Consider the following 16,468-nt stretch of genomic DNA (forward strand, 5'->3'; position numbering starts at 1 on the left):
TTCTCCCCCAACATTGACAAAACTGGAACAAGTTGAGGACCAATCAAGGTATAAAATACACATGGGCAATTCAGTCATACATTAATTCCTCCTTCAGAATAAATTAAACTCGGCCTGCCCTTTCTTTAGGGACGATTGTCTTCTACCAACTATGCAAGCAGTTCAATACCTGCCCAAAACATTAAAAACAGAAGAGGTATTACACTGGCAGCTGGGTCACACCGTGGGCGGTACGGTGGCACAGTGGTTAGGACTGCTACGTCACAGCGCCCGAGACCCAGGTTCAATTCCCGACTCAGGCGACTGACTGTGTGGAGTTTGCACGTTCTCCCCGTGTCTGCGTGGGTTTCCCCTGGGTGCTCCGGTTTCCTCCCACAGTCCAAAGATGTGCGGGTCAGGTGAATTGGCCATGCCAAATTGCCCATAGTGTTAAGTAAGGGGTAAATGAAGGGGTATGGGTGGGTTGCGCTTCGGTGGGTCGGTGTGGACTGGTTGGGCCGAAGGGCCTGTTTTCACACTGTAAGTAATCTAATTTAAAAAACCCAGGAGATTCAGTTTCTACAGCATCATACTGGACTTTAAATGTGAACTCTTTCTTGAGAAATGCTGCCAGACTGGCTGAGATCCTCCAGAATTTATTTTTCCCCATTTAAGAATATTTTGCCTTTATGTTAGCTGGATCACTTTGTCCACTGTACTGCTAGAACAGGGCAGCAAGATCCCTGTGACTTTAAATTTTCAGTCAGAGCAAAAGGGTAAAAGACATTTTCATACAAAATAAACTCTACAACTTTATTTGCATGGGTACTTTCTTTTTGTTTTCCAACACCTACGCAAGCAGCCAATTGTCATGCATGCAAACTCATTTTGAAAAAAAAAAGTTTTATCATTATATACTCAAGTACATTTTGTACACCCAGGTTCCAAGTGAGCTGAGAAAGTTCTGTATTTTCAAAGTATCTCAAGCCCACTATCACAAATGTCTCTTTTGGAAGGTTGCGCCATTCTATCCACATCACTTCACATTTGCTGTCTCAATTTCAATTCCAACCTGCTTTACAAATGACTGCAAAAATAATTGCCAACTGCAAGATAATGTTTCAGTTTTATTAAAAAAAGTATTGATTCTGATCATGATCTAACATGAAAAGTTAGCAATCACATGTAGTGACAAAAGATCTACAAAAACCATCCGCAAAAAATTGGTATGAACTGCATGACAAAAAAAAATCCTCACTACCTTGGCCATTGAAATTTCCACACAAAACATTAAATAGGCAATAACATTCCATCACTCTGGAGTCCCTCTCTTTTTGAAAGGCTGTGCCTTTTAAAAAAAAATCAGCTACTTACAATTAAAACAGTACAGGGTCTGGCTACGCAGTGTAAAAATACAACACTAACTATACACAGTTTTGTACAGTTTCTTTACACCTAAGCCATTGATCCAAATTACAAATGAGCTCACATTTCCTGTCTTTGCAAAAAAAAAATAGATCAAGCTTAGACAAAGATCTTTTTTACATCTGGATTTATTTAATCGTCATCCTCCTCATCATCTTCTTCTTCCTCATCATCTTCCTCTTCTTCATCTTCATCCTCATCTTCCTCCTCCTCTTCCTTCTTCTTCTTCTTTGCAGCCTGAGCTGGCTTGGCAGCAGGTTTCTTACCAGCGTCACCTTTGCATTTGGCACGATAGGCTGCAACTTCCTATGAAGCAAAGTTAAAATAATTATTGCAGTAAACTCAAGACTATTTTGCTATATTTTCCAATACACTTACTGGGCTGTCTAACTTGCAGCAATGAAAAAACAAGCACCGAACAGACCAATATACTCAACTACACATGTAAAGCAACTTATTTAAAAGTTGCCACATTGGTCCCTACATTCCTCTTATTTTTCTGTCACTGCACACACCTTAGAGTTAAGTGCACAGCAGCAACTTCCTGAACCAAAAAACAATATGTGTGCACCAAATGGCATATAGACACCTAGCAGCCCCACAGCTCAGATGCAAGACTGTTTGACCCTGCTGAATTTACCTTCCTCTCCCAATAAAAGATCCAAATTCTCAAAATTTTCTGTAATTATGACTTGCTCACATTTTTTTTGAAAATACTCATTTCCATACTTCTCTAATCCAGTTGTACACACACACCAATTACAATTCACATTACTTCCTCACATTATATAGACCTTTCCCAAGAATACAGCAAGATTAAGTCAATATGGAACAATTGAGTTAAGGAGTATTATTGAAATGAAATAAATAATCAGATGATGCAAAACGTAGAATTGGAATTTGTGGTACTTGGAGGGTTCAGATAATTGCCATGGAATGTGGCCATGGAAGCAGCAGATTCAGGGACTAACTTGCTAAGTAAATTGGCCCTTTATGGAGAAAAGCCTTAGACAATTCACAAAAGATAGAGGTTTTGCTCAAGTTTCAAACACCATCTTAGCTCCTGATCTTAAAAAAATGATACACTCAATTACTAGCAAAGTTTAAGACTGTGTCTAGGACAAATTTGCAAGTTACTGGAATATTTGGGTCAGATCTATTTACAAATCTGCATTCGTTAGTAATGATAGCTATGAGATATTTCTGAAGAAAGGACAGCCGCGAACCACTTTCAATTTTAGAATAAAGGTTGTAAAGCAAGCTGGAAAACATGCAAACTTAGTCTTAAGAACATTACATTGCACAAAAGATACGCCTCCAATTACACATCAGTCCTTTTCCACTTCCTCATTTGACTTAACGATATTCTTCACAACTCTCAAATTGGAAAAATGGTCACTAAAGGAGAAGGAATAAATCTAACATGGATAGGCTACCCACGCTGAAAAGATAAAACCCCACAATCGTGCCATGGTAAACCAAGCACAAAAACAAGTGGAAGTTAACACTTCTCTTCCACCCCAACCAGGAGGGAGGCAGGGAATTAGAACACTGGACTTTTGTACTCTGCAACAATCAAATATTTAAGACATACAAGTTTTCAAGTGTGCCAGTTACCTTTTCGTACTTCTCCTTTAACTTATGAGCCTTCTGCTCATATGGTACTTTATCCTTGGGTTGCACCGTGGACCACATCTCACCCAGCTTCTTTGCAACATCTCCAATGGACATTCCGGGAGATTCACTTTTGATCTTTGGACGGTTGTCAGAGCAGAAAAGGAAAAATGCTGATCTGCAAGAATGAATAAGTTATTAACATCAAGGTTACAGTTCAGACAATAAAACTCCCGAAATACTTCAACTGCAGTACATACGGTGGTCTCTTGGGGGCATTTGGATCCTTCTTCTTCTTCTTCTCCCCCTTTTGAGGGACATAGTTCTTCATCTCCCTATCGTAACGGACCTTGTCATTTTTAGCCAGGTCTTCAAACTTGGACTTCTCTTTGATTGACATGGTCTAAACAAAAAGACCACTATTCAAGCCATGAAACAAGAAAGAAATTTGCAAGTTTCAAAACTTAAAAAAAATCAAATCAGTCTCACCTTCCACCTTTCCGAGCATTTCTTCGAGAACTCTGCAAAGTGGACAGTGGCTTCAGGGTGTTTCTTTTTGTGCTCCTCCCGGCAAGTCTGCACAAAGTATGCATAAGAGGACATTTTGCCCCGGGGTTTATTGGGATCTTTTCTAACCATTGTTAGTTCGTATCTGCAACAAAAGAAAGTTTAGGTTCTCCAGAGAGTGAAAATCAGAAACGCTTGCATACAGTGAACATCAAGTTCAGTTAAACACCATCTCAAGAAAGTCAATCTCTGAGTTGTCACAAAGCTGATTTGTTATTGTTTTGTGAAAACTGCTGAAGGAAACCTAGGTTACTTTAAGCAAACAATTTAAATACATACAGGGATATTTCTCTTCAGGACATCACAGTCCATACGTTACAAGTATGCACCACACAGTTAGTAATGCGATATATGACCAGAAGTGTTTGGTGTTAAATAAGGCACAAATGTGAATCCTTAGAAACTTCAAGATCTGTGCTTTATGCTACAAATGTTTAGGTAAAATATTAAGCTTGTAGTTCAGAAAGGTTTGATTCAAAAAGTTCTCTTTTGCAAAGTCTATACAGGATCGGCCAATTTTACAGAGTAAATGGGAAAACGGTTAGACAAAAAATTTCTTTTGGAAGAAATCATTGTTATTGGAAAGGTACAGGACTATGAAAACTGGATCCATTTTGGATTTGCAGTTAGAGTAATTCAATACATTTCTGCTTGAGGTGCTCACACAACAACAAAAAAAAGAAATCTGTGGTTCCTGATATCTATCACCATAGCTTCCACAAACAAAACAGGTCAGAACAGTACATAATTAATTTTAAAAATTGTCTCAGTGAAGGTATTAAGTGTTAGGAATGGAGGTGCATATCCCTCAAATGATGGGTGTTCAATGACAATCCATCAAAAACATAACCTTTAGGTAATTAAAATAATCTTACAATCTGTTGCTCAACAATCAAATCCACACACTTTTACATTTCTAAAGCAAAGAAAAACTCATCTCCAAGAGAAATTGAATCAAGAAGCTTGTATATTTTGTAAATAAGCCATTCACAAAAATGCAAATCTAAGCCAAAAAAATTACAGTGAAGTGGCCCACATGTCAAACTTGCATGTGGAACTTTCTGAAAATACACAAAAAGTTCTTCCCAAAAATCTATTAAAGTACTATTCTTAAAACACACACCCAATAAAATATTTGCAAACACAAACTCCAATTTAATTTGCACTTCAGAAAAACTTTTAAACACTTGATCCAATATTTTTGCGACAGGGAAAGATTTTTCGCAGCTATTTATAATGGAAATACACAAGACTGCAATGGACACCGTTTGACAGAGAGGGGGAGAAAAATAATTTTTTTAAAAAAAATTAATTGAAAAGGGAATGAAGCAAAAGCGGGGGGGGGAAGGGCGGACTTGTACAGATGTGCAACTGCCTGGGCGTCCATTTACCTCCATTTTACACACAGACACACACACAATACCAAGCAGATGGAGCAGGAAAAGAAACAGAGAAGGGGGGCAGCACTTGCACAAGAAACTACACTGCAACAAGCAGAGGGAGAGAGAGAGAGAGAGAAAAAACACACACAAGACCAAAAAAAAAGTAAATAGCCTTTTGCATTTCTGACGACGCTCGGAGAAACAACAGAAATTTAACGCGCGCGCGCCGAATGCGATAAATTCGCCGAGAAAAATGCAAATGTCAGCAACTGAGGCAGGCTTTTCCCCTCGCTCTCGCAATCACTGCGCACTTCCATTAAGCAAACACACTGAGCATTGCAACCCAGAGGCGGCCATTTCCAAAAAAATACCATACATCCCCCCCCCCACCAACACACACACCTTTCTTATATTTAAAAATAAAGAAGAATTCACCTTTCGTCCACCCGCGACCGCGTTGTATTTTTTTTCCCCCCAAAAAAAGTTAACCGCCAGAAATAAAGTAAAACCTTCACCCCCCCCCGCTTTACAAGAATCTTAAAACTGTTTTAGTTCGCGCTCCTCTCACTTTTGGAAACATTCATGAGGTGCGAAACGCGTTACTAAAAAAAATAAAGTTACCGTACTTTTTTTAAAAAAAAATAAAAGTCCAAAAAAGTGTTTGAATATTTAAATTTGCGTTCTTAAAAAAAGTCGATTAAAGTGCAGCTTTTAAAAAAAAACACGCGTAACGTTTGTTTTTTTTTCAAAAATACGTATTCCCGCGCACACATCTTTACATATAGATACCGTACCATTATATACATAGGGATACCTACCAGGCTCACACTACACAAGGCGTCAATGGACTACAAAGCTACACAGGGCGCTGGTTCTCACTATACTACTTCTCACCCTAACATGATTACACGTTTCCTTCCCGGGCCGCGCCTTGTCAATCAGGCTCGCCGTCAGCGCTCATTGGTCAGGTGGGTGGGTCAGAACGTGTAAGGCGGCCGCCGATTGGTCCGACTCCACATCAATCGAACGCTGAAGGGCGCTAACAACAAGTTCGGATGCGCCGTCGCTGCCACCAGCGCCTGCTGTTACTGATACTACCTCCGCTCGAGACAAACGCCCGCCCCAACGTACACAAAAATTCTCCTTCCCCCTCCCCCTAACTCGCTACGGGATGTACCAGTTTGAATCGCAGGCGGTCGCCAGTTGATTGGTCGGCGGCTACCCGCTGTCGTCATCGTCCCGGCCAGACAAAATTCGAATTGGTGGCAACACGGAAGCCGATTGGCCAGTCTCCGAGCGGTCGCGCCTCCGAGGGGCCGTTAGGAAGTCACGTGTGACAATTTCAAAAAAAAACGGTCGGCGACGCTCGGCAGCCGCAGAGAGACAAAAGGACAGGTGTCAGAGGAAGGCTGTGCCGAAGTGAACAGCCTGGAGTTAGGGCAACATATGGGACAGAAGCAAAAAGATGTTATTGCAACCACACAGACTGGGGGAGGAAAAGTATCCATTGCTATCGGATCGTATACTTTTTGTGGGGTCATAATTATGGTCAGAAGTGATAGTGTTTATGGTCTCTCAAGAATCACCATTATGTAACTAGACGTACTGTTGAGCATTTTTCATTATTCAGCGATTGCTAATTAGGTGACTTTATTTGATGATGTTTCCTTGGGTCATGCAATTTTAGGAACCTAGGAAAGGCATTTAGACCTTGAATCTTTTATTATGGGAGATCACTTCTGAAACTATGACTGAAACAAACAAAAAAAAACGAAAATTGCTGGAGAAACTCAGCAGCATCTATAGAGAGAGATAACAAATAAACAGCTAACGTTTAGAATCCAGCGACCCTTCTTAAGATATCACTCCCGATCTTTGAACTAACGTTATGCACTTCTTTTTATCTTGTGTCTTAAGTTGAGGTGGCTTGAGTTTGAAATTTAAACAGCTGAAGGGGAAGAAATTTTGAAGTATGTTCATGAGAATTTTCCAGCTCATGTTTTTGTCCCAGTGAAGAATTATAATTCTGTGGAATCAAATTAGTCAGATGTCAGTAGGGATGCATATATGGGAAAGGGAACATGCTTTCATTAGGTATAGGGTTAAGTAATGATCCATAGCAAATCACTGGACAATGTGAATAAATTCTCATGTTGGGGGCCTCTTCTTAGAGCAGATATCAACAGTGAAATTCAACACTGCCAAAGTATGCCTTTGACTGTCAGAGGAAAAGAGACAAAGACTTGTGCTCGCCAGGGTAGCAGTGTTACTTACACACAGCTGTTTTGTAGGTTCTGGATAATGTACATTAGGTTCCTAGAGAAATATCACCAGCAATGCCTCTGCAAAATCCTGCAAATCCTCAGCAGGATTGTTGGTCCATTCAGAGTCTGCTCTCTGGCCAACATTCCCAGCCGAAGTAGCTGAGTTTGACAGACCACATTGATTGAATGCATGACACAAGACTTCTAAAGACAAGTTGTTACCAGGAAACAGCTTGTTTAAGGATGTCCTGAAACACCCCCTATAATATCTTATCCAAGATTACCCAAACTGGAGGTAAATCCATGGAGGTGCAAATCATTTTCAACATCTCTGAAAGGTCTAGGTGGACACCAAATATAAACAGTGGCAGGAGTATATAAAAACTTGGCATATCCCACCCAGCTACCGCTTCAAATTACCTGTCCTACCTATGGCAGACTTGCAAGTCAGCATTGAGCTACTTAGTCATCTCAGGACACATCCCAATGGACTGTCTAAGAAGAAGCAACATTGGAAAAAGACAGGAACAATCCAAAGTAAAGATACTCAATTGAGGGACATGCAATTTAATTGGGAAAGAGCAAATTTGACCAAGGTAAATGGATCAATGGAACAATGATCTGCAATTCACCTGATGAAAAAGCAGTGCTGTGAAAGTTTGTGATTTTAAATAAACCTGTTGGACTCTAACCGGTGTCGTGTGACTTCTGACTTTGTTCATCTCAGTCCAACTGCATCTGCACATCATGCCTTTAAGCAGGTAATGATTTGGATATAGTCAAATTATGTTTCTCTGAGACGAAAAGAAGGTTAAAAACCCACATTGCCCTGAATGATGAAAGAGATGGAGTCAATATGGCTTCTTAAAGCCATGGCTCCCTGGAGTGCTGGAGGCTAAGGGGTGACCTCATGGAGGTTTAGAAAATAATGATGGGTATGAATAGGGTAATTGGACAAGGTCTTTTTCAGTGGTGGGGGAGTACAAAACTAGAGGCATTTGTTTAGGGTGAGAGGGGAAAGATTTAAAAGGGACGTAAGAGGCAATCTTTTCACCAGCGGGTGATGCGGTATGGAATGAGCTGCCAGAGAATGTGGAGACTGGTACAATTACAACATCTAAAAGGCATCTGGATGTGTTTATGACTGAGAAGGATTTAGAAGGATATGGGCCAAATGCTGGCAAATGGGACCAGATTTATTTATGATATCTGGCAGGCATGGATGAATTGATTGAAGGGTCTGTTTCCATGCTATACAGCTCTATGACTCTATGAGGTACGAAGCAGGATAGATAAAGGAACCTATGTGTTATATTTAGATTTCCAGAAGACATTTGCTTAATAACATAGTAGCTCCTGATGTTAGGGGTAGTATTTTAGCATAGACAGAGGATTAGCTAACTAATAGAAGACCAAGAGTCGGGAAAGATGGGCATTTTCAGAATGCTCACTAGTGCGACAAGGTTCTGCACTGATGCCATTATTATTAATGTGTATTACTGACGTGGATGAGGGAAGAAAATGTGCTATTGCCACATTTATGTATGAAAGAAAAATAGGTGGGAAAGCGAATAGTGAGAATGACAAAAAGTCTGGATAGATATGGACAAGTTAACCAATGGTCAGAAACTTGGGAGATGGAATGTAATGTGGGAGAATGTGAGGTCATACACTTTGGCAGGAAGAATAGAGAAGCTGAATATTATTTAAATGGAGAAAGTCTTCAAAAAGTCTTGGGGAGTCTTCAAAACCAGGAAGATAGGTTCAAGTTTTCGTGAAGACAAATAGAGTGTTGACCTTTATTTCAAAGGTAGGGGAGTATTAAAATAGAAATTTTGTTAAATATATAGAAAACGCAATTTTGACCACAGCTGAAACAATGTGAACAGTTCAAGGTTTGCATAAAGATTTGTAGCTCGGATGCTGGTTGCAGTTGGTGTGGGTATGTTTGCCAAGCTGAGAATTTAGTTTGTAGATGTTTCATTTCCTTTGTAGGTGGCATCCTCAGTGCTGTGGTGAAAGGTTTGTGAACTGGAGGACACCGATTAATAAAAGAACCAGAAGTGATAGGAGGAAAATGCTTTTATACATCATAGGTTAAGATCTGTAATACACAGCCTGAAATCCTGTGGAAGCTGTCAAAATGAAATTGTACATTCATCTGAAGAGGCTTTTACGAGGCTGTGGGGAACAGGACGAAGGGAGTGGGTGAACTGAGTAGCCCTTGCAGAGAGCTGACACTGACAGAGAGGGTCAGAAGGTCTTCTGCAATAAAAACATAAAGTGTTGGAGAAACTCAGTAGGTCTGGCAACTTCAATAGAGAGAAGAACAGTGTTAACACTTCCTGTTCAGTGAACCTTTGTCAGAAATGAAAATAGCTAGGAAAGGGTAACATTCATGTCGATGTGAGGAGGGGTGGGTGAATCAATTATATTCAGAGAGTTTCCAAAGAGAATGAAAGGGTATTGGCAAAGAAAGAGATTGCTGATGATAAGCTGAGAGAGAGAGAGATAAATCATGGGTAGGGTGCCAATGAGAAGTGTAAATGGTTGAAGGGTTGGGGTCCAAAACAGGACCTGGGGTGAAGGGGAAGGATAATGAACTTGGAAGAGGGTGTTCACATTCTGAAATTCTTAATCTTAAATTGTGTCCTGAAAGCTGTAAGGTACCTTGGTAGAAGATGAGGTGTTATTCCTCCAGCTTGCATTGATCCTCACTGGAGCACTGCAGCAGGCCTGAGACAGAAATGTTGGCATTTCCTGACAAAATCATCCAAAAACACACTTCAGATTCAGTCAATCTCTAACAACCCATCTCTGCTGTCAGACTGCTTGTTTTAACATCATATCTTCACAAATCAGAATTTACTTTCTTCAAATGCTGAAAGGATAAAAACTGTTATTTTTCCTTCAGGTAAACTTGGTTCCCCAGCCACTGACTCTATTCAGTTCTGTAACTGTTGTCCTGACAAAGTCTTATTTGACCTCAAGCCTTTAACACATTATCCTGTCATTACAATTTCTTATTGGAGACTTGGCAATATTTACACACACCTGCCTGGCCTCACATTTCCATCTGTTCATATTTAATTTAATCTAACCTCCTCTTATATCTAACCTCTTATATCCTAACTCTCACCATGGCACCTTCAATCAATATCCTTGTACTCATGATGTATATTGGCTCCCAGTTCAGGAATTTTGTTTTAAAATTTGTCCTTGCTTTTGCTCCTCCCTAGAACTGGAAATATAGCTGGTTCTTTACACCCTCAAGACATAGAAAGAAAGTAAGAAACCATGATAACTTTGGTGCAAAGGAGTACATGCACTTCACTGATAGGAGATGAATTTTCATGAATATCAGATAGCTCCATTCAAAATAGCAGGATAATTTTGCTGTTCCAATTGATTCCAATAAGACCACTGCATTGTGATAAAGCATCTAATTCGTAAAGTTGTAGGATTGACATCAAGAGAAAAGTTCTGTAATTTTTCAGTATCTGTAAATCTGTTCTGAGAGCTAATGCCTATTACAACTCATGCCATCAGGTTGCTGAATATATTTAGTAATCTAATAGTCACAATAATCGTAAAATTTGATTTTAAAAGTATTTGTGAATTTAAAAAAATAGTTTTGCCTGTGGAATGATAGAATAGTTAGAGCATACGAGGAGGCCATTTGGTCCAACATGGTTATACCAGTTCTCTGCAAGAGCAACTCAATGAGTCCCATTCACCTATATTTTTCCCCATATTGGGAAAGTGCAATTTTCCATATGCAATTATGGTGTCATCATGGATGACAACGTAGAAAGAGGCCCATCATTTCCACACCTTTCATCAAGTACCTATCTACTCTAATCGCATTACCCAGCAGTTGACCCATAGCCTTGCATGCTATTTCTATGTAGATAAATATGAAATTTATTTTGAGAGCAGTGATTGAATCTTCCTCCATCAAACAGTCAGGCAGTGCAATCCAGATCTTAACAAGTCAGTGTTCAAAAAAAGACAATTTTTTATCATATTGTCTTTGGTTGATCAAATAAACATACTCAATCTGTCCTCAACGTTTCTGCCAGTTTTTTTGCTACCTACCCTATCCAGACAAGCTCCCAATTTAAAATGCCCCTATGAAATCTCTGTTCCTTATTTTTCTCAGTGCCATTTGACCCACAGTTTAATAATTTGACCTAACATTAAATGTTTCGAAACAATTCCTCATTGGTGACGTTTGGCTCACAAGACTGTACTTGCTAGATCATCCCTATCTCCTTTTCAGAACCAGGTGTAATACAATACTTGCAAGCAGCTAATCCTCTGATACCATTACTCTATCTAAAGAAGATTGGAAAATTTTGGCCAGTCAAAATAACCTATGCAATTTCCATCCTTACTTCATAGAATTCCCGCAACGTGGAAGCAGGCCATTCAGTCTATTCTGTCTACACCCACCCTTCGAAAAGCATCCCATCCAGACCTATCCCATCACTTTAACCCTGCATATCCCATGGCTATCCCACCTAGCCTGCACAGTGGGCAATTTATTATGGCCAATCCACCTGACCTGTACATCTTCGCACTGTGGGAGAAAACCAAAGGAAAGCCATCCAGACACAGGGAAAATGTACAAACTCCAGACAGATAGTCACCTAATGGTGGAATCCAACGCAGGTCGCTGGTACCATGAGGCAGCAGTGCTAACCAATGAGTCACTGTGCTGTCCAACTTCCTTCAACAAGCACATGAATTCCATCTAGCCCAGGTAACGTTTTTATTTTGAGTGCTACTAACCTTTTATTACCTCTAATTTACCTATTTTTATCTAGTCCAATTTGTCAAGTATCTCCTTTATTGTGCCATTGATAGCATCTCTTCGTCACTGAAGACAGATGCAAAGTATTCAGTTATACCTCAGTGTGCCTAATTTTCCTCCTTAAGAAGATTTAATTTTTGGGTTCTTATCAGCCCCACCATATCTTTTATGTCTGTACTTTGGTTTTCCTATTGTGGCACTCACTGATCTATTTTTGTATTCTCTCTTTGCCTCTCTTACTTCCTTTTTCAATTCACTCGTTTACTTTTTGTTTGCAACTTTATTTTCTACTGATCATAAACATAATATTTGTCATAAATGTCATCTTCTATTACATTTTAATTTCTAATGTAGAAACTAGGCAGAGGAGAAGGCTATGTCACCCTTTGAGCCTCCTCCATCATTTAATATGATCATGGCTGATCCTCTATCTCAACACCATATTCCCCTTTTCTATCTTTATCCCTTGATACCTTTAGTATCTAAAGAAAATTCATCTGTTCCTTGAATATACTCAGTGGCCTGCTCTCTACAACCTCCTGTGGGAGCGAATTCCACAGGTTGACCACTCTCTTGAGTGAAGAAAGGTTTTTTCATCTCTGTCCTAAATGGCCTACCCCATTTCCTAAAATCGTGGCCCCGAGTTGTAGGTTCACCAACCAGAGGAAACATCCACCCTGCATCTAGTTTATCCAATCCTGTTAGAATTTTATACGTTTCAATCAGATTCTCCTTTAATCTTCTAAACACTAGTGAATACAAGCCCAGATTAACCAATCTCTCCTGGTCTCTCCATTTGCCTTCCTAATTGCTGCTGCAATCTGCCTCTTACTTGTATGGATTGTATAAGTTACCCATATCTCTTTGGGCATTCACACTTGCCAACATATAACTGTTTAAATAATGCTCTGCCTTACTGATTTTCATATTGACGTGTATAACTTCACAGTTATACATACATCTGCTATGTGTTTGTCCACAATTCAACTTGTCTAGATCACCCTGAAGCCTCTCACAACTCACAATTCCACTTATTTTTGTATGGTCATCAAACTTGGGAAGTCTCGCATTTGGTTTCTTTATCTAACTCTTAAAACATGAATTAACTTGGACTCAAGCGTTGATCTCTGTGGTACACTACCTACCATCTAGAAAAAGACCCATTTATCTTATTTATCATCCGATTCTCTATCCATGCCAGTATATTACTCTCAATCTTATGTATTTTAAAGACCCAGAGTTAATGTTTCAAGTCCAGTATTCAGAACTGACCAGACTTAAAACATTAACTCAATTTCTCTCTCCACAGTTTCTGCCAGTCCTGCTGAGTTTTTCCAGCATCTGCAGTATTTTGCTTTTATGTTATCATTTTATGGTTACTGTTCCCCAATGACCACACACAATAAGATTGTTCATTAATCGTCTCTCCTTGCACAATACCAGTCTAGGATAGCCTGCTGACTTGTTGGTTGCTCAACATATTGGTATCACATATAAACCCCAGGAAATTCTTCTCCAAAGTATTATTGTTAGTTTGTTTTTTTCAATTTAAATGGAGACTAAAGTCACCCTTATTGCATGCATCTCTAATTTCCTGTTTAGTGCCTTCCCTCAGCTCTGCTAATGTTTGGGACCTGAAGACAATTCCACCCCCCCCCCCCACCAACATTTTCTGCCTCTTGGTGTTTCATATCTCCTCCCGTACAGATTACACATCTCAATTTTCCAAGTCAGCATTCTTCCTCACTATTGCATCAATTTCTCCCTTTATTAACAATGTTACCCCCCCCTGTTTTTTTTCTCTATTTGTCTGTCCTTCCTTAATATTGAATAGCCCTGAATATTCAGTTCCTATCCTTCGTCATCCTGTCTCTGTAATTGCAAGTATATCATAAACATGTATATCTATTTATGCTGTTAATTCATCTATCTTATTGCAAATGCTCTGCACATTAGGACGCAAAGACGTTAGGCTTATCTTTTTAACCTTGTGAGTCATTTTTGCTTTATTTTGCACTATGGCCTCATTTGTTTCTCGCTCTTATGTTTTCTGCCTTTCATTTTTACTTCTTAATTTTCAGTCTTTTGTTTCTTTCCTTGTTTCCTCCTTCTCTTACTCAAGTTCCCACCCAAATGCCATTGTAGTTTAAACCAGCCCTAACAACACTAGCAAACAGCCCATGAGGACATTTGTCCTAGTCCTACCTGGATGCAATCCCTCGTGCTTATACTGACCCCATCTTCCACACAACCAGTCTCAATGTCCCAGGAATCTGAATCCATCCATACATCAATTCTCCAGCCATATATTCGTCAGATATATCTGTTATTTCTACAGTCACTCGCACATAACACTGGAGTAATCCTGAGCTCACTACCTTTGAGGTCCTACTTTTTAATTTGCCTCCTAAACCCCTGTACTCAGTTTGCAGAACCTTTTTAAAAACTTGTGTTGTTGGCGTAAACACATCCAACTGGCTGTTCCCACTCCTCCTTCAGAGTGTTCTGTAACCTCAGCAAAACATCCTTAACCTTGCCATCAGGGTATCAAAACACCATTCTGGAGTTTTTTTCTCTGGCTGCAAGAGAATAGTTCCCCTTACAATTGGAACCCTTATCATTATAGCCCTCTTCTTCCTCCTGTCTCGTTCAGCTGAGCCACCAATGGTGCTAAGGACCTAGCTCTTGCTGCTATCCCTTGAGAAGTTGTCTCTCCTGGTGGTATCACCCAAAGCCTAAATGATCTACAGTCTGAATGTATCTGTTAAAGAGGGGAATGGCCACAGGGGTCTCTTACATAACTGCTTTCCTTTACACTGCCTAATGGTCACCCAACCTCCTTCTGTCTGTTCAGCCTTTAGCTGCAATGTGACTGCCTCACTAAACATGCTGTCCATGATGGTCTCTCAATATTAAATCATCTAGGGAGTGCTACTTTAGATGCTCTTCTGTTCCAACCCTCGACCACACCCCCTAACCACAACCTCTGGGAATGTTTCTCACCTGTACCTCAACCATCACCTTTTTAAGTTAAAAATCACACAAAACCAGACTATAGTACAACAAGTTTATTTGGAAGCATTCCTGATGAACCACTTGATGAAGAAGCAGCGCTCCAAAAGCTAATACTTCCAAATAAACCTGCTGGACTATAACCTGGTGTTGTATGATTTTTAACTTTGTACACCCCAGTCCAACACCGGCACCTCCAAATCATCAGCTTTTTGAATGCCTCCAGTGAAATGTACTCCACTTGTCCCAATATTATTCCTCAAAGCTCAATGCAGCATTACACCATTTCTGTTTGGGCTGAAAGCATACTGATTAGGTTCTCTTGAATATCATTCAGGAATTCCTCATCTTCTTCACCCTTCTGGTTTTCATTTTGTCAATCTATATTTTGATAACTTGGGCCTCTTATTATAACTAAAACTCCAGCATTTTCTGTATTTTATCTTGAAAACTTGCTGCCTGATCACCATGTTATGGTCTATGTAGTATAATAGCTTTCCAATTGTATCTTACCTTCAACCAAGTATAGTCTGTCTTTGAATCCTCAAGTACATCATCTTTTTCCAGTGTTTAAACAGTATCTTTAGCAATACTGTCGCCCTGTTATTCCTCTTCATCCTTCCTCGTTTTTTCATGAATACAGTGCAGCTAGGAATATAAAGTACCCATTCCTCCTCTTGTTTCAGCTAAATCTCTTCTTTTTAATCTTTTATTCTTTCATTGAGTGTAAGCATTACTGGAAATGCCAATATTTGTTACCCCTCCCTAATTGCCCTTATGAGTGCCTTGTTAGGCCATTTCAGAATGTAGTTAAGAGTTAAACGCAATGCTGTGCATTTGGAGTCATGTGTAGGGCAGACCTGGTAGGGTGGAGGATTTTCTTTCCTAAAGAACATTATAGAAGCAAATTATTTTTTCAACAATCGGTGATAGTTTCATTACCAATGACTAGCTTTTCAATCCCAGATTGATTAGTTGAATTCAAATTCCAGAAGCTGCTGTTATGGGATTTGAACCCATGTCCCCAGAGCATTTGCTTGTGTCTCTGGATTACTAATCCAGTGACAATATCAGAGGTGTACCCTATGGCATAATCCCCTGTGGTTGTTTGGGCCTTTTGTTCATCAAACACAGCTACCAGCTTCATTCATTTACACAAATGCACCAAAGGCTGTCTTGATCAACCTCACGTTCCTTACTGCATCCCTGTCTGTTCCCTCCTATTTTTGAACTACTCTTTATTATACTGTGGTTTGATATTGTGTTTCATTTGTCTTCAATGGCTGACTATTTTAGCTCCAATCTCCATTGCTTTTTTACTTTTCCCACATTTCCTTGGAGGACATTTAATTTCCTACTTGGGAAAACTGTCCTAATCTGTTCAGTGAATGTGGGAAAATTAATTTTCT

General features: G+C 39.7%; 1 protein-coding gene across 1 annotated transcript; it reads right to left on the bottom strand.

Moving 5' to 3' along the window:
* Window positions 1–1,086: 1,086 nt before the first annotated feature.
* Window positions 1,087–5,896, bottom strand: hmgb2a (high mobility group box 2a). The gene is made up of 5 exons (XM_060835031.1): window positions 5,786–5,896; window positions 3,508–3,670; window positions 3,279–3,421; window positions 3,022–3,196; window positions 1,087–1,710 (listed from the first exon to the last, which is right to left on the bottom strand). The coding sequence occupies exons 2-5, from the start codon at window positions 3,655–3,657 to the stop codon at window positions 1,537–1,539; spliced, it is 642 nt and encodes a 213-aa protein (XP_060691014.1). The 5' UTR covers window positions 3,658–3,670; window positions 5,786–5,896; the 3' UTR covers window positions 1,087–1,536.
* Between the last annotated feature and the right edge of the window lie 10,572 nt (window positions 5,897–16,468).

The sequence above is a fragment of the Hemiscyllium ocellatum genome, chromosome 2 (genome assembly GCF_020745735.1).
Source record: "Hemiscyllium ocellatum isolate sHemOce1 chromosome 2, sHemOce1.pat.X.cur, whole genome shotgun sequence".
Taxonomy (NCBI): Eukaryota; Metazoa; Chordata; class Chondrichthyes; order Orectolobiformes; family Hemiscylliidae; genus Hemiscyllium; species Hemiscyllium ocellatum.